The sequence below is a fragment of the Pygoscelis adeliae genome, unplaced genomic scaffold (genome assembly GCF_000699105.1).
Source record: "Pygoscelis adeliae isolate BGI_AS28 unplaced genomic scaffold, ASM69910v1 Scaffold91, whole genome shotgun sequence".
NCBI lineage: Eukaryota > Metazoa > Chordata > Aves > Sphenisciformes > Spheniscidae > Pygoscelis > Pygoscelis adeliae.
The window spans coordinates 1,658,705-1,682,023 of NW_008824196.1; the positions used below are offsets into that span (position 1 = coordinate 1,658,705).

The window sequence follows — 23,319 nt, forward strand, 5'->3', positions numbered from 1 at the left end:
CACAGATTTAGTAAGTTATTAGAAGCAATAACAAAGTCAAAAACTGCATTTAAAGCAGTCAAACACAGGATAACTGTTTTTCAATTTGGTTATCACTGATGTAGTACATTGAGGAAAGAACAATCTCAGTGAAGGAGACTGCTGGCTTAAGCTTCAGTTTTGTTTATTAACAAAAAAATTTATACTACTTTTTTCATACTCTATGTACAACAGAGAAACAACAAACAAAATTAAATCTCTTTTTTCTCTGTTAAGAGCTCATATCATTGATAAGACAAATATAACTCTCTTCACTGAGAGAGTTTACTCTCTGCTGTTTATAATATAAGAGCAGTGGAAACAACAGAAAGGGAGTCTGAGAAGAAGCTGTCAGTCACAGGAGAAATAATGCTCATGTTACTATAAGTTACATTTAGCCTATGCAAAGATGAAAAAAGTAATAATTCCATGCCTGTTTGATAAATCCATTGAATCCAGTACACACTCCAAAAAAAGTGAACAAGTAAATGAATAGCAACAGAATTTGCGAGGTAGGAAAACCTCCACTTTCCTTGTCCAACAAATTACCTAAACTGCACTCATTTTGCTCTGTAGGAGAGTGCTTTTCAAAAGCATTACTGTCAATACACTGACATTTTCCTATAAAAGTAATCTTTTCACTGTAGGTTCATAGATTTGAAGACTAGAGGGACTAATGCAATCTGACCTGCTGCAGAATATAACTGGAGAACAGCAGAATTATGGACAGTTATAATTCATGTTACCAAAAGAATCTACTGACGCACTGATATTCCTTAGCTGAAAAATTAAAATCGTTTTATATGCATCTTTGAGTGTTTCAATTTACTTATATTTTGCAACAATGATCATGATGAAAGACACATTGAGCTTGAAATCTAGCCAATTCTGAAATTACTTATGAATAGTTTCATATTTTTGTCATAATCTCTCGAATCTTAAGGGTCCCCGTCCCCATACCCCCCCACACACACTCACTTTGTAGCAATATGAAACACCCAATGCATTGAAAGAAAAAAGAGTAACCGAGATCTTCATTCTTAGGGTACTGAATAGCCTTTAAACACTACGGCTGTACAGAATAGCTGTTGCTGGTAAATAGAATGACAGCATAAAGAAGAAAACATTTTACATCCTCTGCCAATTGTAACAACTTCAGTTGTCGATGTTAAGTATAATAGGTTAAGAAATTGGTGGATGAGGTCATTGTACTGCATTCAGAAAATCTTGCTACAGAACTGTATGCAGCCCTGGTCTGAATGTGGTTTGCACAGTCACAGGACTGCAAGCACAACACTTCATATGACGTGTATGACAGTGCATGTACCAGCCAGCACTACAAGTAGAAGACAGCAAGACACGGTAGTATGCAGAGCTAAACTGAGTACCTGGAGATTGTAATACTAGAAAATGCTGAAAACATAAAAACTGTAGATTTTTGGGAGGGACAGGTTAAAAACAGCCCAAGGCCAACAATGTCATTGGTTGCCCTGGAAGTATACTACCACGGCTTCAGAGTTGTCAATATAAGATTTTTTTCAATGATATGCTATTCTGAATATTACTCCTACATCTCCCTAGAGTTTAAAAGTCCTTTACGAAGTTGTTTTCAAAGATAAGTACACGTTTTAAGCTCCCTTTTTGAATAGTCCATCAGGTTGGATTCATTTCTGTTGGAGTTGCAGCCCCATAATATACTTTTCTTTAAATGTTCTGGATAGCTAACTGTTATGTATTTCATCTTACTTCATATGCTTTTAACTAATCTATACATTTATCTATATAAAATTTAGTTTAGTTAAACTTTTGTGGCTGTATAGAACACTAGTTTTTCCAATTCTAAATATTTTAAGTGTATTTTACTAAACAGTGAACAGGTTTTCTGAAAGGCATGATGGAGAAACTAGAAAATACGGATTTAAACAGAAACATACCAAGTTACTGCACCTTTTTTACAATTTTCCCTTTCTTCCATTAAACAGTATAATTTCCCATATAATGGGGATAAACAAATTATGAGGAAAAAGAGATGTTTTTCATAGGGCTACCAGACCATTCTGAAGGTAGAACAATCATGCACCACATGCAAGGCTTTCTGATGCTTTCCAGTTTTAGCTCAGCTTTCTGTAAATCACGAGTGGAATCACAGCTAAAACATCATTTAAGCTTTGTCTTATCTTGTGGTTACCTTGTTTTTCATTATAGTATTGTTCTAAGCCAATAAACCTAAACTAACTTTTTTTTTCCCCCTAGCAAAAGGCTTCAGTTAAAGTTCTCCATTTGTCAATCATTTCTTGCTGAAAGTGCTCTATCTTCTTTTCTGCTGCCTTCCAGAACAGGAGGTGTCTGACCTGAGCCTTATTCTTCAAGGAGGAATCACTTTAATAGTCTATCATACAACATCCCTTGACAAAAGGAAGCCGGCTCTGTTCTTATGAACAATCGTGAATTTGTGAGAGACCGGTCTAGGGAGAACATTTGGATAGTAGATGCAGAGTCAAACAAGGATAAGTTTAAAACATTCCTTTTTTTAAATGCTGAAGGACTTAACAGGAACAGTTACAACATCTACCGAGTTGCTACCTGTAGGCTATCATTATGGAGAGGAGCTGGATAAGACAGAGTACACAGCAGAGAACAGTTGGAGCCAGCTTAGTCAGGTAGTAATTTCTGCTTCATCTGTCCTTCTTTATCTTCTCTTGTAAAGCAGTATTTCTCTTAACCTTTTTCAGAGGCTTATAAAAGTCATACTTCTTAAACAACGACCTTAGAAAGGTATGGCAACACTTTAACTAAATTTGGAAAAACACTAATATTGTATCATCTAAGACATTTTATGCATCTCTTAGATATGCAATGAGAGGATTTAGCCAATAAAGCCGAATTTAATGGTGGGGTGGCAACTTAGGAGATCTAGCTTAACGTGAAGTCTGTCACTTATGCCAGTAAGATGTCAGATGTGGCTTTTATGCACCATTAATCTATTAAGGTATTTATAGAAAGATTATTCCTTATCATACATGTATCATAACATGTAAATGACAGATTTTTAAAAAAAGCCTACGGCTTACAAAAAAATTAGGCAAAACAGAAAGTATGTACACAAATTAAGCTGCATATAAAAAAAGTGAATGAATAATACTTGGTAAGAAGGAAGGAACTGTAATCCTCTATACTATTGTGCAATATTCTAGTTTCTAAGAACAGATAAAAGGTATTACAAGGGAAAAAAAGGAAGAAGAAGATCTCAGGCCTTCAGCTGCCTTTCTGGGGTGATGAAGAGCAATGAAAATGTACCTGAAAGACCTATCAAGGCATGAAAGCTGTGGGAGGAAGAATGTTACCTTCCTTGGCTTCTCAGAGCCTAAGAAACATAGGCAATAAGGGACATTTCAACAGATGTAAATGTGTTTTTAAACAACACACACAGTCATAATCTCATTTTGTGGTTTGATAATTCTGGGGCGTAATTAATTTTCTAACTATTGCAACTCTATGATTTAATTTTGTTTTGTTTCACTAGAGTAAGCCTATTTTTCTTTTATCTAAAAATTACTTCCATATGATCAAACTAATGAAGGTCACTCTGTTGCTTTGGAAGTGTCAGATCAAACAGAATGAACTGAAAACTGTCAAGTGGTTTCCTCTAAGCATCAAGTGAATAATTCTTCAGCACTGTGAAGCATGCTTTATACCTTGCTATACGGAGTGGGAGTCAGAGACCAGACTAAGCTGGTAGCACATCTCAAGAAATCAGTTTCTTATAACAAGCAAAAAGCAACTTCCATGACTGAGCACTGAGAAGGGCATGCAAGAGCTTATTATTTGGAAAACAGGTCCTTCAGAAAGGATTCACTAGTTTGTCAACTTTTTATAAAAGTATTTATGTGCATATCATTTATCACCTCTCAGATGAAGTTTTCATGATCATTTTTTCACTAAATGAAAAAGGGAACAGATCATGTATGTATGATGTGGAAGAGCATTTGCCTTGCATTTTAAAATGTTATACAAACTGTAAAATTTTTATGTGAGAAATAAACACTTTTACCCTAAAGAGAAGTAAAATTCTTCAGGATTTAGTATGAAGCAGGTAACAAACCTAAGTGTAGTTTTGCTAGAAACTTACAGAAACAAATAAAAATATGTACATGCATATATGCACAAGTATTGTCTAGGAAGCTGGATAGACAGATTAGGGAAAAAACTTCTGATACCTCTCTATTGCCGCCAGAGCCTTAAGAAGTAGAGCAGGACATTTATGGAGAAATGGACTGCCACAGTCAGTCCCACTGCTCAGGCAGGATGCAGAGTCAGCAGTGATTCTTCCATGACCCCAGCAGCAAGATGCGTATGGACAAGCCACCAGAAGTTAATTAACTTATTTTTTTCTGCAGAGACTCACATAGTTGGATGATATAAAAAAATAACTTCTTCGTAACATTGTACTAACTGAAAAATCAGAGGGTTCCCTTGCTGGAATGATTTAATCATCTTTCAAAATGTTTGTTTTATTCAATTTCCTTTGTTGTATGTAGAAAATAGCTACTGCATTATTGAATTTAGTTACTTTCTTAAATATTCATCATATAATTATGAAGACTTACATTAGATTTAGAAATGGTATTTAGACTGATGGAAGGTACCCAAAATGAAGCCACAGGATTATGACTAATCTGATTAACTAGATGAGTGAATATGTAAGTAATCCAATCATTTAAGTTTTAAATTTACAGAAAAGTTTTCAAAGAACTTAAGAGGAAAAAATAATTAATTTCTGTCTTTTCTTAGGAATGTAATTATTAATTAGAAGTGACGAGGTATTTTAGTATTTATCTTTGCCCAAACGTCCGTTAATATTTTTTCTAGGATTTTCGTTACTTAAGCTCTTAGAGGGAAAATAATTTATAATTATGAATCTAATTTCTGTTCATGGATGATAGCATTTGTAATAATCAACCTATCCTACAAAATATTTAAGAAAACCTTTTTTCAGAAGAAATATGACTTGTCTGTGCCTGTACTTAAACAATGGGACATTAAACAAGTGAAATTATATTCTACTTTCTCTGAACATAAACAAGAATGCTATTAGCATTATTAAAGTACATCAGCTTTCATATACTAACGCTTTCATAGACTTCCATACTTACTGATGCAAAAACATAATGGTAGGTCTGGCATTTTAAGTCCCGAAATGTATGAAATTCATTACCTACTTAATGAAGCATACAGGCAATGAATTTCAGAATTCTTAGTATCACATAACTTTGTGTCGCCATCATACATTCATATTTACATCGTATATTTTTAATGTCATCAGCCTACTAACTCCTACTGAGTTCAGGCTGAGAGACTTGCTTTTCAAATATATCTGCATTTGTTAATCTGTACAGTGATTTGCTTTGGTTTTGATTTAATAAATCCAGCTCTAACTGTATGGGCAAGACTGTGGGAAATCTTAAGAGTACCAAAATACCTAGAAAATTAAAATGGACTTAGGAATTCTGCAAATGTGTGAATATCAGGCTCCAAGTTACTGAAGCAAAGTTTTGCATACTGTTTATATTTCTATTTTCTTCTTCAAGAATCAAAATAATTTCCTCAGGAGAACCTCCACTCCCCACAAAAACCATAAATCCAAAATTCAAAATTCAAAGACTGCAACTGGCTTTGATTCATTTTACAATGGATAAACAGCAAATCTCTTCCTTCTGTTATTTGACATTAAATATTATGTAAGCTGTCAGAATGACATCATCCAAAGGCTAAGCTTTTGTTTTCTATAACTCTCAAGGTCCAAATCCTTACCACTGTAATACTTATTAATTAAGCTGCATCAGCAAGGGTAAACTGGCACACTTTGTGCAACGGTCAGTAAGCAACACAGTGGTTCCCATTTGTTGGTCTTAACTCTGAGACCATCTGCTGGGCTACAGTTGCTCTCTACGGTATTCCATGACTGGGAATTATGAGCACAGACTATCGTGAATCTTTTGCTGTGCCTCTTCTGACAATGCAAAATCTGCACAGTGATTCGACTGCTGTACCTCCACGGCATGCACTTCTCACTGGAGGTCAGCTGGGAGATGACTCTAGAGCTCCATTCACTCACCTACACAAGTCACAGAAAGCAGAGTGCTGGCAGCAATAATGAGCTTAGCTCAGTGGATGAACTAAAAATAGCCACGCCTGCATCAGAAAAAAACAATGTGCTAAATCAAAACATCATAGCTCTATTTTTGCCTTTGAAAGCGAAGAAAACTTTCAAATGAGCAGGAATTGATTTCAAAGCAAAGAAGTAAAAGTGTTTCCTTTTTAAATATTTCTATATTTAACTTTAAGCATAAATTTCGGGCATTTTGTATCTGAACTGAGTTAACTTAATAAATGTTATTTCACAACAGAAATAGAAAACTGTGTAAATTTGCTTTATTTACAAATTACCAATTTCATAATCACAGAATCATTAAATGGTTTGGGTTGGAAGGGACCTTTAAAGATCACCTAGTCCCAACACCCCTGCCATGGGGACATCTTCCACTAGACCAGGTTGCTCTAAGCCCTGTCCAATCTGACCTTGAACACTTCCAGGGATGGGGCAGCCACAACTCCTCTGGGCAACCTGTTCCAGTGTCTCACCACCCTCAGCGTAAAGAGTTTCTTCCCTATATCTAATCTAAACCTACCCTCTTGCAGTTTAAAACCGTTACTCCTTGTCCTGTCACTACAGGCCTTGGTAAAAAGTCTCTCTTTGTCTTTCCTATAAGCCCCCTTTCTATATTGAGAGGCTGCAATGAGGTCTCCCCAGAGCCTTCTCTTCTCCAGGCTGAACAACCCCAACTCTCTTAGCCCTCATGGCCCTCCTCTGGACCCACTTTAACAGGTCCATGTCTTTCTTGTACTGGGGACCTCAGAGCTTGATGCAGTACTCAATAATGCAGTGAAATATCAGATATACAGCTTCCTCCATGATATTTTTTCAGGGACAGCTGACTAGAAATTCCAGCACAAACAGAAGCTTATAGACTCAAAAGAAAGTAATATTTACACAACAGATTATGTATTGTTTTGGTGACTTGGGTAAAATAGTTACTTCTCTTACAATAATCTTCCTGAGAGGAGAAAAGCATCAGATATCACGAGACTGTAAATTAAAAACTGTATTTCTGGCCAAGACAAAACCAAACTTATTTTTTTAGATTTACAATTACAGTCTTTTAGAAAAATTACATTAATATTGAACTAAGTATTTCCAAAGGTGAGTTAATTCCTTGGGGCTTTTGCTTCTACTTCAGATGACATTTCCACGTCTTACACTCCATTCTGTCTTCCCTCTCACATTTGTACCTATATTTTCTACATACTCCAGAAGATGCTATCAGTCTGATACTGGTTAATCCATACTTTTTATGCAGAGAAAGACAATCAAGGTGCAGCCCCACCAGTGCCGAGTACAGGGGCACGATCACTTCCCTACTCCTGCTGGCCACACCATTTCTGATACAGGCCAGGATGCCATTGGCCTTCTTGGCCACCTGGGCACACTGCCGGCTCCTGTTCAGCCGGCTGTCGACCAGCACCCCCAGGTCCTTTTCCGCCAGGCAGCTTTCCAGCCACTCTTCCCCAAGCCTGTAGCGCTGCATGGGGTTGTTGTGACCCAAGTGCAGGACCCGGCACTTGGCCTTGTTGAACCTCATACAGTTGGCCTCGGCCCATCGATCCAGCCTGTCCAGGTCCCTCTGCAGAGCCTTCCTACCCTCGAGCAGATCAACATTCCCACCCAACTTGGTGTCATCTGCAAACTTACTGAGGGTGCACTCGATCCCCTCATCCAGGTCATTGATAAAGATATTGAACAAGACCGGCCCCAAAACTGAGCCCTGGGGAACACCGCTCGTGACCGGCCGCCAACTGGATTGAACTCCATTCACCACAACTCTCTGGGCCCGGCCGTCCAGCCAGTTTTTGACCCAGCGCAGAGTACACCTGTCTAAGCCGTGAGCCGCCAGCTTCTCTAGGAGCATGCTGTGGGAGACGGTGTCAAAGGCCTTACTGAAGCCCAGGTAGACCACATCCACAGCCTTTCCCTCATCCACTAGGCGGGTCACCTGGCCATAGAAGGAGATCAGGTTGGTCAAGCAGGACCTGCCTCTCATGAACCCGTGCTGGCTGGGCCTGATGCCCTGGTTGTCCCGCACATGCTTTGTGCGGGAGATCCTCTGCTTCTTGTGGAGCCTCCATCTGCTGCCTTTGCCTCAGGGATGGTAGGATGTGGCTCCACCAATCTATCTACCTCCCTTCCTTTCAGAAGAACTGTTTCTGCTGACATTTCTAAAACATTCAGATATTTTGAGCATTCTCTGTGTAGCTATACTGCTCCACTTTTTTTTTTTTTTCAACTAAACATTTATCAGAAAATGAAGGGCCTATCATAAAAATCCTGGTGCTTTAACTGTTAAAGGAGCACAGCTCTGCAAGCATAGGAGCATGTAAGAAAAAAAGTAACATTGTTTTTCCTATTTTTAATTTACAGGACTAGTTCTCAAGGTCACATGAACTGGGTCCCAAGCTAAGGAGCCTGGCATATATTTGTTTCTTAATAACTAAATAGATATATAAACAACAAACAACATACCATATGTGTCATCTTAGTCCAATATTTTAGCTGACTAATAAAAAAAATATATATATATAATGTGCAATTGCACCAATCTTGAGAAAAGGAAAGACACAATAACTTGCCTTTTACTGTGTTTTTGGTTTGAGAAGCGGTTGGGTTTGTTTTGGGGTGTTTTGTTCTGTTTTGTTTTTTTTGATCAGACATCTGTGCTTCTTTGTTCATGTTCTCTTTGGTACTCCAACACAGATCATAACATTCATGAGACTCATGAGACACTAAATGGACTAAACTTAATCAACTTCAGACAAATCAATACACTGCAAAGTCACTATTCTGATATGGCTGAAACTCAGCAAATTTTGAACCTAACACACTACATAGGTTTAGACTGGACATTAGGAAGCATTTCTTTACCAAGAGGGTGGTCAAACCCTGGAACAGCCTTCCTGGAGAGGTGGTCAATGCCCCATGCCTCTCAGTGTTTAAGAGGCATTTGGACAATGCCCTTAATAACATGCTTGAACTTTTGGTCAGCCCTGAAGTGGTCAGGCAGTTGGACTAAATGATCCTTGTAGGTCCCTTCCAGCTGAGCTAGTCTATAAAATTTAATTCTATTCTATTCTATTCTATTCTATTCTATTCTATTCTATTCTATTCTATTCTATATTTTACTACAGAGCTTAACATCCTGCTTGCAGGAAAACACTAAAACGGAGCAAAGAAAAGGTACCTATGAACAGCTTAAACCATTATTGTTGCCATCCTAATATAATGTTGCAGTGAAGAAAGCCAAGTATCAAAAGCGCAAAAATTCAGAGAGAGTAATAATAATGGAAATGTAATGAGTATTCTGCAAAATTATTATATCTCTTCATCTGGAATACTGCACTCATTTCTACACTTAAGAAGATAAAGCAGTCATAAACACAGTCTGACAATTCCAGGAAAAACTTCCATGGCATAGGTGTTTACTGTACGCAGGCTCCCATCCAATTAAAATGTAATGAAATAAAACATTTTTAAAATGTTCTGTTTCAGGTTCTAAGTTCCACCAAGCCCAGATGCCACCACTTTTTCACCCTACACCAGACTGTTCAACATCTACTCTCCTTTGCTGTTACTCAGCTAAGTGTTGTCCAGATCACTCTCTGATGGGTCACTGTCTCACCTATCATGCAATAGGCCTGCTGACAAAAAAGATGAAATACCAGCAGCTAATCTCCAGAATTTTTATGCTATTTCCCCTTCCCTCCCTTTTTGGCACGATAAAGGCTGACACAATCCTTGGAGCATTGCTATCCACTAAACACAGATTGAAGGCCTCAGAGCCACCATTTTCATATGCTTATGGTTCTGAAAACAGTAATAAAATTAAATTTGAATTATCTACAGTATTTCATAAGTCACCATAATGATGATTTGGTATACATAACAAAATAAAACCACCAGCTGGTGCAACCACCCACCAAAGTCTTCGGATCTCTCTCACACAGGCTAAGCCGATATTTACTCTGGTTGGACTTGCAAAGGAGCTTTGGGGCTGTGCAAAACACTCTTTTTGTTATTGGTTTATTCCCAACTCAAGCAAAACTAAAACCATGATAAATTTATATTGAGGATAGCCAAAGTAAAATCCATAGGCCAAACGTACTCCAGGGTGCTTAACTAGATTGTCTGAGAAGAACTGCAGGTTCCAATACATGTTCTTTGTGTATTGCATTCATTTTAGAAAAAGAGATGGGACACAATGTACACCAAAATCTGCATTTGCCTGATATCACTGATTATGTGGTATCTAAATTTAGCTTGTAATCTCTGCAGAGCAGGACCTTTGTTTCCTGTTTGCTCTGTAATTACTACAGAAAATTATGGTCTGGAATAAATGAATATATACTGTTCTGACAGTTTTTAAAATAACTGTGGACATTAAATGTTGCCCATCAAACTCTGGATGAAATGTCAGTGGACGAATAATTTGATCACATTTTGAAAACTCAATTTCTGAACAATTCCTTTTTTGTTATTTCCATTTATTTTCATTTTGACTAATTTGTTGCAACACAGCTAGCATAGCTCTTCTGTTCGTATCATCATGGATAAAAATAAAATGGATTTTTTTTACTGTTTACATGTTTGCTTCTAGTCACATTTACAATGTTCTGTGCAAGCTACTATTTCTAACACAGTACTACCTTGAAACACTGGCCAAACCAGCAAAGACTTAGGTTTGTCATATTCAAACAAAACAGGTCAAAAAACCTAGTCTTCTGAACACATATGGCAGACAAAGGCTGGGAGATAAGATCTATTATCGCACCTTATCTAGGTAAAGAACTGAATATAGGAAATTAAAAGACACTTCTGGAATTACAAAGAAAGTCTGTAGCAGATCTGGAAATTAAATCAAGATCATCCTCACCTCTGATGATACAAGAAGTTTGCTCTTACTGTATTTTCATTGATCCCTAAAGGCAAAAAAAAAAAAATTCATATGCTATCACACAACTGACCTTAGGCATAAGGAGTAAGTCAGTGCTTAGTGTTTGGCAGGGGGCTTCACCTAGGAAGAAACATGAAGAATGGCAAGTATTCCTCAGATGCAATCATATATTTGCAAGGAAGGAATTAAAATATCCTGCTTTCTTTGTTGTGGTAGCCCGCCTTAGCAGTAGGCTGCCTCAGTCTTTGCAAGCATTCTCTCTCTACTTTCCATCACGTGTATGAGGGTTTCTCTTGATATCCTGGAATTTTTTGTTACCCTTATCTTGCCTCTTCTTTCACCGATTAAAATTACAGATGCAACTAAAATAATCCCTAGTCCAAGTGTTTATATTAGCATTTGGGTGCCAAGTCTTTTTCCAGCTAAATGAAAACCTGATTACTCGTTCCCCTATTTAGTCTCCAAGGAAGGTGGTCAGCATTTCCATCACTTTTAAAGCAATTTGTGACTTCTCACTTACAAAAGTCACCCTGTGGGTAGCTATCAGAGAACAACACCTTCACTGCTGATGGCAGCGTCCCTCTCGGTCCTCTCCGAGATGTTTCTGGCGTGCGGCGCTGGAAGCACGGGCAGTGTTTCCAAGCAGAAAGCCACCAGGCAGAGGCACAGATCTGCTCTGTTTCTGCTGCTGCAAGCTGCTGGGGGTTTATTAAACTTAAGAATTCAGAGATATCTCAAATGGTATCTGAGAAGCTGATAAGTTCAAGTCTAAGAGAAGAAGTTAACGTGTAAAAATAAATGCTATTATTGGGTGCTTTTTTCCCCCCCAGATCTCACACATTAAACCCAGAAAAGTAATGGTGCCCTTTCTATAAAAAGCCGTAAAAACACCAACAACACTTTTGGTCTGTGCAACCATCTCTAAATCTGATACAGTATTCCTGCATTACCTAGGCTACAGAGAGCGCCCTGGTCTGAGCTACGACAGCAATTTTTACATGACAGGTACTAGAAAGGGGAGGTAAGCAGGAGGGCATAGCCAGAGTGGAAGATGAGTGCAATGACATGGTGCAAAGAGAACAAGGGAAGAAGCAAGACAGAAATGAGTTGAACTGATTACATAAACCAGCATTTTCCATATGGGGACAGAGAGAGAACGGGAAATGGAGGAAGTACAGGAAGGCAGATGAAAATACACCTCTAAGAGTCCAAGTGATTTTCAGGAAACATCCTGTGAGCTCTGCTTGTGCTGCACGCTGCCTGGGAGCCTGGAAGCCGCCTGACCCCCTGCCTCAGCTTGGGCAGCATGGCAGCACCAGCAGCACACCCCTGGCTGCCTCTGTGGGGCAGCGGGGCCAGCCGGGGCCTGCGAGGAACCCAGCTGGGAGGAGGCCATGAACCACCCTGTGCCGGTCACAGCCAGTTCCAGCCAGCCCCGAGACCTGCAGGGGTGGCTGGCCCCCACCAGAGCTCCCACCAGAGAGAGGAGCCAGTGGCGCCTCTGCCCAAACAAGTTGCAGACAAGGTGGCAGCAGGCAGGGGCAGGAGGCACAGTGGGAGGCCAGCAAGGAAACATGAAAGGGGAGAGGTGAACGTGAAGAGAGGTGTTTGGAGAAACAAAATGGAGGAGCCACATGGAAGGGGATAGTGCTGGGGACACAGCTGGAGGCGCACACTTGGAAGAGACACTCGCACCATGTCTGAGAAGGGACCTGTGAGGAACTGCAGCTGAGTAAGAAGGCAGCAGCAGAGATAGAAACCATGGCGCACTGATCCCTGCCTCCTGTGCCACCTGTCACCGTGCCAAAGGGACAGGGGGGACGAAGCACAACGTGTAGCAAAAACAAGGGGAGTTGAGACTAGGAAGCTGTGAGGGGAAGTGTGGGACTGAAGCTAAGCCTGAGGAAAGATGTTTCCTTAGCTCTTCTGTTGTTTATGTCTCCTTTGTTTCTCAATATCTGAATCAGTAATTTACCAGACCCATCTAAGCCCTGTCTAGAGTCCACGCTGGGGAGACAGCCAGGTGCACACCAGTTCTTGTGTATAGATTGGAATGACATGTAATGTCATCTAACAAACAGGTCTTAGTCCCTGAGAAATATAAAGATTTCTACTAGAGGATACGTTCCCTGTTTTCACCAGTGTACCTCCACAGTGCACCATTGTGTCGAGACCTACAGCCTTGCTCTGGTACAGCCCTGCATCAGGACGCTCATATGCCCCCTGATTTTGTGTCCTGAGATCGTTATGTGCTAGTGGAGGGCTCCGCGCCTGCCGTCCCAAGCAAACTCCCCAGCCAACGGCCTAGACAGCTTTTAGTCTCAGAGGTAGCTCAGGTGTCTTTTCATAATGCTGCATTGCATCTTTTAAACATTTTTCATATTTGTAAATATGAAAGGTTAGGTTTTCAGTGTTTTTCTAGGTTATTAAATCGCCTGTAAAATACAAAGAACTAAGTACAATCATGTAGATGCAACAAGTATGTGTAACTGTGAAAAAACTGATGAAATGGTTTTGATACAGATGGCAGCAGATGTCCAACAGCACAGTTCCTGGTAACTTCTGTACATCAAAGTTTTTCCACCAGATAAAACATCTATGTAAATCTCATGATTCCCAAAAGTCCTAGCTGCTCATTAAATTCTGTCATTGTGCCCAAATCTAAAAGCAAATGCAAAATCCAAATTACTTTCTAATCAATTACTGACATCTATTATGACAGAAGATATTCAGATATGTGATAACATCAAGTCAAGTAATAAAGAATTTCAGCATTGCAATGTCAATGTTCACAAAGAGAACGGCAAAAAGTAAACCCAAATAAGCAATCCCACTAAACAATAAAAAGATCACTAAAATCCAGGCAATTTAATATTATAAAACAAGTAATTTCTTGATGTTTGTATAAACTGACTGAACTTCAACATTTAAAAGTTCCATTAAAATTAAATTATTAATTAAAATATGAAAACTCTACATAAAGAGAGTGAAAAGAAGGAAGATAATGAGGCTTTTCTGGGTAAATGGGTGCTTTTGTTAAAAATGGAGCTTTCTAATTCCCTTAAAGAAAAAAGGGAATGCATCCAAACCATATGATCAATACTTTTGAGACTTTCAGACTTCAAACATATGGACTAGTACTAGCATTCAGCAAGAAATAGAAATCCCCTATCTGAAAGAAAAAAGAAAATAATTTTCCATGACCTTGAGCAACTACACACTCGCAGATTTTAAGGTTAGACAGTAACTCTATTGATTGCGCAAGTGGACCTTGTATAAACACAGTGATGAAATTCCATCAGTAGATAGGTAATTTAAATTGCTTATAAAAAATGTCTTTAACTTTGAAAAATAATTCTTAAAGTGTAGAATGTTAATACAGTTATAAATAATAGGCAGGTTTTGTCCCTTTTTTTCACTTTTGGAGATTGATCATTTTGGATATTTACTTGCCCATGGAGATGGGCCACAAGTATGGTATAAGTGATACAAATATTTTTAATGGCTAATTATTAACACTACTACTTTTAACATAGAAAACTGAATCTTGCCAGTATCACTCAAAGAGAAAAACAATTCCTTTCTGATTATCTGGCCACTACACAAGTCAATGGAACATTCGTCTACCACTGACAAGATATAAGTCAAAACTCTTCAGCATTTATTATTTTCAGATTTTAAAGCATTTTATACAAATGTTAATTAACATTTGTAAAATGAGATTGAATTCAATTTTGAAATCCAAGGTAATTAAAAACAGACTTTTTGCTGTAACACTGTAACTAGGAAGTCTCACATGAGATACTATTAAATATGTTGAAAACTCTAAAATAACTCAGTGCTTGCTTTCCTGAAGAACTACCAATTCTTGGCAGTTTTAGTCAGTTAAATGTTTCAAAAAATTATGTTAAACTTCTCCAATTGCTTAAGATATGAAAGAAAGACTTCGTATCCTGAGAAGTACTTTCAATTTACTTCACATCTGCATACTATTGAATTCTTTATTCTTCAGAAGGACATGATACTAACAATTTCTGAGACAAGAGTAAATTAGTAGGACCTGCAATCTCATCCTGTGTGGCAGTTCCTTACCTTCCCTTTACATTTTGCTTATAACACTTTTACAAATAAATTTGCTTCTTTCTGAAGCTACTGAGACACTGGTCTTGTTAACCTAAAAAGAGAAAGCTCCTCCAAATTGATATATGCATGCAGATTTCTATAAGCGTTAAAGATTTTCACAAAGACATTAAGAACAAATGCAGGTAATTACATAAAACCAGTCTGTTAAAATATGCTCTGCTTGAGCATAAAAGACGGAAAAGATGCCCCTAACAACACTATGAATAGGACTTCTCTTAGTAGGAGAGCAGACAACAGTACTTGGGGAAAGGAATTGCCTGCTGACAGCCTGTAAACAAGACTTTCTGTCATTTCTTGTCTGCTCATGGTTCTGGGCAACAGTTACTTTCATCTAATTAATGACTGGGTAGGTTGAAGTTTGGGGGGGCCGAAGTTTTACATGCTTTGGCCCTTTTACTAAAATCACCTTTATCACCTCAGTCTTCAAACAATTTAAGAACAGCGGAGTAAATTGCAGAATATTAAATTAAACTTACTTTGTGGTCATATTTTCCTGATGAGAGATTTGGTCAACAATTCTGCTCTCCTAGCTTTTTTGGAGGGTAGATGACAAAATTTTACTAACACGATTTGGGCAAAATTAAGTGCCTCTATCCAACACAGCAATCCAGAGTGCCTATTCTCCAACACAGACTGATTTCTAGGAACATAAAACTTAGGAGAACATTCCTATCTATTTAGAAGTATCTGCTCTAGAACTAGCCAGATATGTTCCACCTGAATTACCACACAACACAAAGTTTAGTAATTATCTAACTCTCTTCACAGGCTTGACAAGGTAAGTGAGCTCTGAGCAAGCCTAACACAGCCACCAGCTCTGATATCACCTAATACACATAGCAGCTCTGGGCCTATCAAAAAAGCCATGCCACTTTTACTCAAGAATATAACCAAAAATGGAGGAAGGTCACCTTGTAGTCTCACATCCTTTTTCGGAGCACTACAACACCTGAAGTAGACGGTTTAGATCTTGCCCTTTGCCCACTGAGCCATATACTTCTAGTATATATAGCCTGAGAAATGATATATAACTGTAATTCCCCGATCACTCAGACATTTCTGGGGCATGTTATTTCCCGTTCTTCAAGGACAACTCTCCCAGTGTTCCAAAATGACTTTCAAATGAGGTACTCTTCTCAGTAACACGCTATCCCTTTCAAAGCTATAGTTTTATCTTGTTACGGACGTTTCTTTAACAACAAATGGTTTCTCCCTTCCTTCATTTCCATGGCATAGATTTCTCATAGGAAAAACAAGGTTTCTGCTGTAAAGAAGTACATCAGGATGATTAATAAACTTTGCATCTTTATAATATAGGAAAGCTATTACTCAGGTTCTTGAGAAGTTCTTGAAATACGTGGAATCCAGAGAATGGAATACTGGGGTTTATTCAATAATTCAGCTTAAAAATATCAACAAGATAATTGGGCAAACTGTATACAAGTACAGTTTTCTCTTACGCTTTTCTTTTACAGTCTTGGTAACTAAGAGTTTTACTACTGGATGACAAATTCCAGATTGTATGAAATTGTTTTTTCAAGTGGTAAACTTTATTTGTATTCAATAGCTCTAAGAGAAAACCACATGGATGGCAGTACAATGGAGATGGCTACTTTTTTAAGATGTCGAGAACAACAGTACAGCTGTAATTCACTGTGGAGTTTCCATACATTTTGTTGTGAAAGTGATGACAAGTTGATGATTTTGCCATAAAACTGTCGAATACAGCAAACTATTCAATAAAGGCATTTTTATGGAGTGGCACAGGGACACTCAGACTCTTTTCAGATTAGTTCAAGCGTAGCTCTCCTAACAACCAATTATAACACATAGCTTTTCTTTTTTAAAAACAAACAAACAAACAAACAAACAAAAAACAAACCACAAAACCAAAATAACTCTTCTGAAGACATCCTCTATAAATTATTCATACATTTGTGGACTTGGTTTTAAAAACTGCCAAATAAAATTTCAAAAGGAATCATTTGGTCCCAATGTGTAATTCTTGATCAAAACAGTCTTCATTGAAATGCTTGTATTTATTGCTCTTATTTATGTATTTAATGTAATAGAACTTAATTAACCTCTCAAGTGATATTTTGAGAGTTCACTACATTTCACACAATTGCTGAAGAAAGATGTGTGTTACTTTGGCTTCTTATAATCTTGAAAGGGAGATTCTTTGGTCAGGAAGAGATTATTCCTTTACAGAGTTCTATAAATATTCATTTTCATCCCTCCTCTATCACTTACACAGCCAGAAACCGCATTACAAAATTGGGATGTAAATTACTAGCAAAGTAAAACCACAGAAAGCCTATTCACTGTTATCTTTTGCATGTGTGTGAACACAACAGTAGGAAGGCCTGCTATTTAAAGTTTCTTACATGCCCAGGATCTAGCAAGATCTAACATAGCCTTTGTAATTACTTTGGTATTTCTGATTCCAAGACTGTAAATTTGGTTTTATTATCTCTCAGTCTATTTCTATATTGACTTGTTACCGGCTTTATGTATTCTATACATAGGAACTGATGGAAAATAAAAGGAATTTTCAAAGTTTAATTACTTTATTATATTCAGAGTTGCTTATAAACTCATTCAATTTAAAGAAACAACATTTTCATCAGCAATAAAGCAAAGTGTTTTGGATCTGTGATGCATTATGTAGAGAAAAACGTTTTTGTACAGCATATGGTTCTGTTAGAATAGAATGGTTTATTGAGGGCTTTAAAAGAGCAGAGAGGTATCTTGCTTTTTCCCACAATTTTTCCTCAAGACTAAATGTAACTATTATTCTTATGTATTCTTTAATGTATAAGTTGTAAACAAACTATGATTTACATTGAATAAACAGAGATTTGAGCATAACATTATGTAAACATAACACAACCTTTACTTTATAGAGTCAAGTACTTTTTACGTAGTATAGCTCCTGCAATTTCACACAGCTCATGAAGTAAGGGTGGGGAAAAAAGGTTCAAAGGACATAATTCAATTGTATGAGCTTATCTGTAATTTCTGGTTTTATTTCCTAAAGAAAGACTAAACCTACACAATACTATGACAATTCTGTTGAAAAATAATCTCATGGTCATTGACCTTTTGCAGTTCTTCATACAGATTCTCTAATAAATGTCTTTTGATTTGTTTGATTTTGTATAAAATGTTTACCTTGTTTGTTTTTATAAATACTTTCAAAGGCAATAATGGCTTCTAAATATAGTTCAAAGATAGACCTTAACGAGCATAATATACATATTTCTGCAAGCAGAATGACTTGAGAGTTACCAATGTTAGCACAGAAGCCAGAACCTTCGGGGTTTTAATTCCAGTTGATGGCACACTGACCCATCCTGTGACCAAGAATGCAGTTATCTTGTACAGTAGCTATGAGTCTCATTTAGTGTTTATAATATACCTGTTCAGTGATATTGGCCAGATGATTATGTTGGGTTTTTTTACTAGCACCTTAACAGCAAAAGGCAATGAACAGCATATTCATACAAATTAGCTCATCTTCTCAGCTTTTTACTTTTCTAAGTGTGAGATCCCATGCTTCAGCCCGGGAAGAGGTCGTGCACTAAATATAGTTGAGTCTATCAGCTCCTACGTGACAGACCAGCGCAGCGCAGCACAGCCCTGCACTCCCTTTCTTTCATGATGGGATCCGATGCACTTGGCACCTGATAGTGTGACATTACAGAAGGCTGCATGTGTGACATTACAGCTGCTGCAGAGGAGCATGAATGGCACAGTGCTGATGCTCAGGTCATGAAACTGGATAGATGTGAGTTAGTACTCATAACTGCTAAGACATAACCATGGTAACCTATTTGTATTCATGAAGAGGGGAAAAAACACAGGAAGAGGGAAACAGTCTGCGGGTAAGGTAGTCAGGGAGGACTTGCAGCAGGACTCTGGTGCAAGGTCCAAGTATAACGGAGGGGACGCCCTCTAGGGCTGTGGGGAACGTGCAGGCCTTAGCAACTGGAGCAGGTTCACCACTCCAAGGTTCAGCTCTGGCTGCGAGCAAGATTCCCAAGGATGGACTTGGGGACAACACACTGGGTGCAGTGGACTAGGCTCAGTATGTGCTGGACTGCAAGGCAAAACAACTGCACTAGGTGGGAGCACTGTACAGCACGGCGGGCTTCAGAGGAGCTGTGTTAGAGAGCACACAGTTAGAGAGCACCCCAGCTGTGCTGGGGATGAGGAGAGTCTTCCTATGTTCAGGACAGCATAGCACTGTGAAGAGGTGGGAGCAGTGAACTACCCCCACGGTAGCTGCAGCAAGAACAAGTGGATCCTGTCTATACAGCTATTTAGCAGGCCTAATTCAAACCAAACAGGTTTGAACAAACTCCATCTTCTTCATACAACATACAGCAGAAAAAAAAAATCATACAATTAAAAATATAAAAATTACTATTGTTATTTTAAAGAAGTACTTAGGTGACAGTATGCCACATTTGGCATATATTCAGAAAAACCTTATGTATCACATTCTAAAGTCCTAGCATTTCTTTTCCCCTAGATATATCATGATCTCCTTAAAATTCAAAAGTAATAAATACCTCCTGAATAGTGTTTAGCACTGCCTACAGTTATACAAATATAAATTAAGCATGAAAAAATCCTCATGACTCTAGTTTGCTGCCTCAGAAGACTGGATCAAAAATGGCCCTGATCATACTTTAGCTCCCTCTATTACAGAAACGCGGACCCTGTATATTTCTGACAATAAATATTTTGTTTACTTTAAAATTATTTCATTAGCAACAACAGGATGATGTTAGAAGATGCTATGCTACAGCAAGACATACTTGAAAGAACATAAAGGAACATGACCTGTATCTACTGTATCATAAGCTGCACTTATGTAGTCAAGGATATTGACAGTTTCAGCATAGAAAATTAATTGCTAAATCACAGCAAAAATGAATCTTGTATACTTTAAGTTCAAAACCAGCTAATCATTTTGGGAATTCTTATAGATAAAAACTAAAAAATCAGCATGTAAAATATATTCACCACACTGCTAGCCACAGATGCAAGCTTTAATATAGTTGGGTTACCACATACTCATTCATGATTTACAGTCTGATAGCTTGCTTGCTTTTTTTTTGCTGTATGAGAAAGAAGCATTTAATCTATCTTAGATGGCAATTTCACTTAAAGTGAAGTGCATTTTTCCAACAGAACAAAATTTAGTCATGCATACAATTCACATGAGGGCATATAGGAATTATGTTTGCATTTCATGTAAAGTCTACAATTCTTATCTTCAGAAGACTTGTCTCAGAATTAAAAATTAAAACATCCTAGAAAATACTGATGGGAGTACTACATATGTTGGCTTTGAATAAGCGCTGTAAAGTTAAGGTATATGTACACACTGCATCTGAATTCAACTGAGTATGTGATTCTAAAATTAATTTGCATGTCAAACATAAACAGGTACTTATGTAATATCTAAACGCTATCCATTTCTTCTCAAATTTCAAATAAGACAAATATAGCTTCTCTCTCTCTCAGTAATATGTTTCAAGGCCAGGAAGAGAATAGCAGTTTAACAATGTTATTTCACATAGGATATAGTCTAAATAGTATCTGTATCTGCTACTAACAACAATGCAGTCCAAACATGCAATGTGATTTTGACATATTATGGAAAGTATTTACCTGATGGAATAAAAAGAAAGAGGTAATATGTGTGTGTGTGTGTGTGTGTGTGTGTGTGTATTAATTATGGGGGTAGAGAAGTTTAGCCTATGTATAGACCTTCACAGTCATCAGTTTCAGGGAGCAATCCCTGGTCTCCAGGCCAAGATGTACAGAACGGTTTGCATCCACCTAAAGTGAATTGGCTGTGCCCACATGCAAAGCATTTGGCCTGGGTCTTCTCTAAGCTCCACAGGGGATCTCTAGGACCATAAGAAATTCATTTTTTGTATTTTTTAGTCCTGAGTACTCAAAATAATAACAGTCCACCACAGAGGGCTGCTTTTATAGCACGACCTTGAGACTGTGTTTCATCCTATAGTGAAGGGCATAAGGACGTGCAAGCATCCAAGGGTGACAAGACTACATCTTCTATAGACTTCTAAAACTTAATCTACTAATTTTTCCACCTTAGATACAGCTAGTTGGTTAATTCTGGAAAGGGAAACCAGAACTAAAGAACTAATACAGACTAATACAGGGCATCATCAGACTTGTGCGTCAACTGAGGGGAGACGAAAAAAGAGGCTGCAGCTGTACTACGGAGGATGGAATTGAAATCTTCTTACAAGCCTGTGGCTATACTCTGTGAATTCTTTCTTTTTCCTCCTTGTTTAAGAATAAATGTATTTCATTACCTATAGCGATCACATTCTATATTTTCTACAATGTGCTTCCACTATGAAGACAAGCAATATGAAATTAAGGTGAAAAATTTGACGTATATGATCACTGACTTTCACTTCCATTTCTTCTATATGCAATTTGGAAAATCTGTGTGGGAACTGTCTCCTGATGGAACTCTCCTTCTCATGGTAAATGCATAAATTATCTCAAAAATGCTATGCTTATCAGGTGTTACAACATTTTCCATATTTGCTGAAACATCATATGATAGCAGAATCACCACTTACTGCGGTCAGTAATTATTGTTCTGGCCTCTTGATTGCTCGTCTTGTTTTTTAGATTTTGTGCTGCAGTTATTAGTTCATCCAGTTGGGGACGTCTTTGCTCCAGATCCTGTAGTATTGCCTAGTTGCACAGAAATACAAAAATAAAACAAAGAAAAAAGCATGTAGAGCTGTTGAGAAGACCATGTATAGGGACTTTTTTTGTGCCGCCTTGATTTAAAGCAGAAATATTGTTTGCTGTTTCAAATAATATGAAGAATTTGATCTAGACTTTCCAAATATTGTTGTTATTCTTAACATAAAAATACCAAGTATAACTTGTAATAGTTATTTTAAAAGAACCTGTGAAACTAGATATAAAATGACAGTCATTCTTCATTTTTTAACTCATCAAATTATGCAAGGGTAAGCTATTTTCTTCTATAAAGCTATAGAAGGATACTATTCTTCTATATGCACTTAGATTTTACAGTGTATTTTAAAAAAGATACATTCTTACCAGATTAGGCAGGATTTTCCTAATAACTCATGCAGTCTAGTTAATAATGTTTGTTTCTTTATATTTTAAGACTGTTTAATTACTATCTATTGGTTTAAAGCCAGTGTAAGACTGTTAATGTTGCTTTTTCTGTCCTGACACCTTATCTAGCAGAAAAGTAATTAACACTCACATTAATTTATATGTTAGTCAAGGAGATACATAAAGCCCAGGCAATCTGACTAGAAAGTAAGAAGTGGATCTAGAGTTTCTCATAGGGAAAAAGATGGGCTTCAGAATAATGACTTCTGGTCTTTCAGAGGTAATAAAAACTAAAATACAATAGCTTTAGATATAATGAAAAGGAGAACTCAAGGAAAGTAAGGCATATAAGAATTATGCATATATTAGTTTAATTTATTTTGAAGGATTAGGAAAGAGCAAACAAGGAATCAGTTCAACAGTTTCCCAGATAAGAAGCATCCAAGCATGTATTTAAAAGACATTGACCAAATCTAGGAACTTCAAGTCCCTATCATGTAGCTTCCAGAAAAGATGCTCATTAGATTTCCCAGTCTTAGGAGTTGGCAGTAGCAATATTTATTACCAAATTATGAACAGATGACTTTTTTCTGTCCACAATTTTGAGCCACCAGAACAGAACAGTATGCTGTCAGATAGCTAGTAGGTATAGTACATCAGCTATCGAGCTGACAACAAAGGTCAGTGGAGGATTTTTGTTTTTCAGGCTTTTTATGTGGACAGTGGTTAGACAATCTGTTAGCATGCTCACCTGGCTGTTGACTACGTGTCTTAAGTATTTTATTGTCTTAAAAGTCTCTCCCCCCCTTAAAATGTTTTTATTCTAAATAATCATACTTTATTTTAACAAGCTGTTATTCACTGACTGTACTGGATGGAAAAGACCTGCGGAGTCTGATCTTAAATTTGGCCCTCCAACCTGAGATTAGAGTTACACAAT

At 37.6% G+C, this 23,319-nt stretch overlaps 1 protein-coding gene across 1 annotated transcript in view; it reads right to left on the minus strand.

Moving 5' to 3' along the window:
- The window catches only part of DMD (dystrophin), a 1,204,567-nt gene that overhangs the window by 304,039 nt on the left and 877,209 nt on the right, over nucleotides 1-23,319 (minus strand). The window contains 1 exon segment of the mRNA XM_009334780.1: nucleotides 21,863-21,980. Coding sequence (XP_009333055.1) covers nucleotides 21,863-21,980 — 118 coding nt within the window.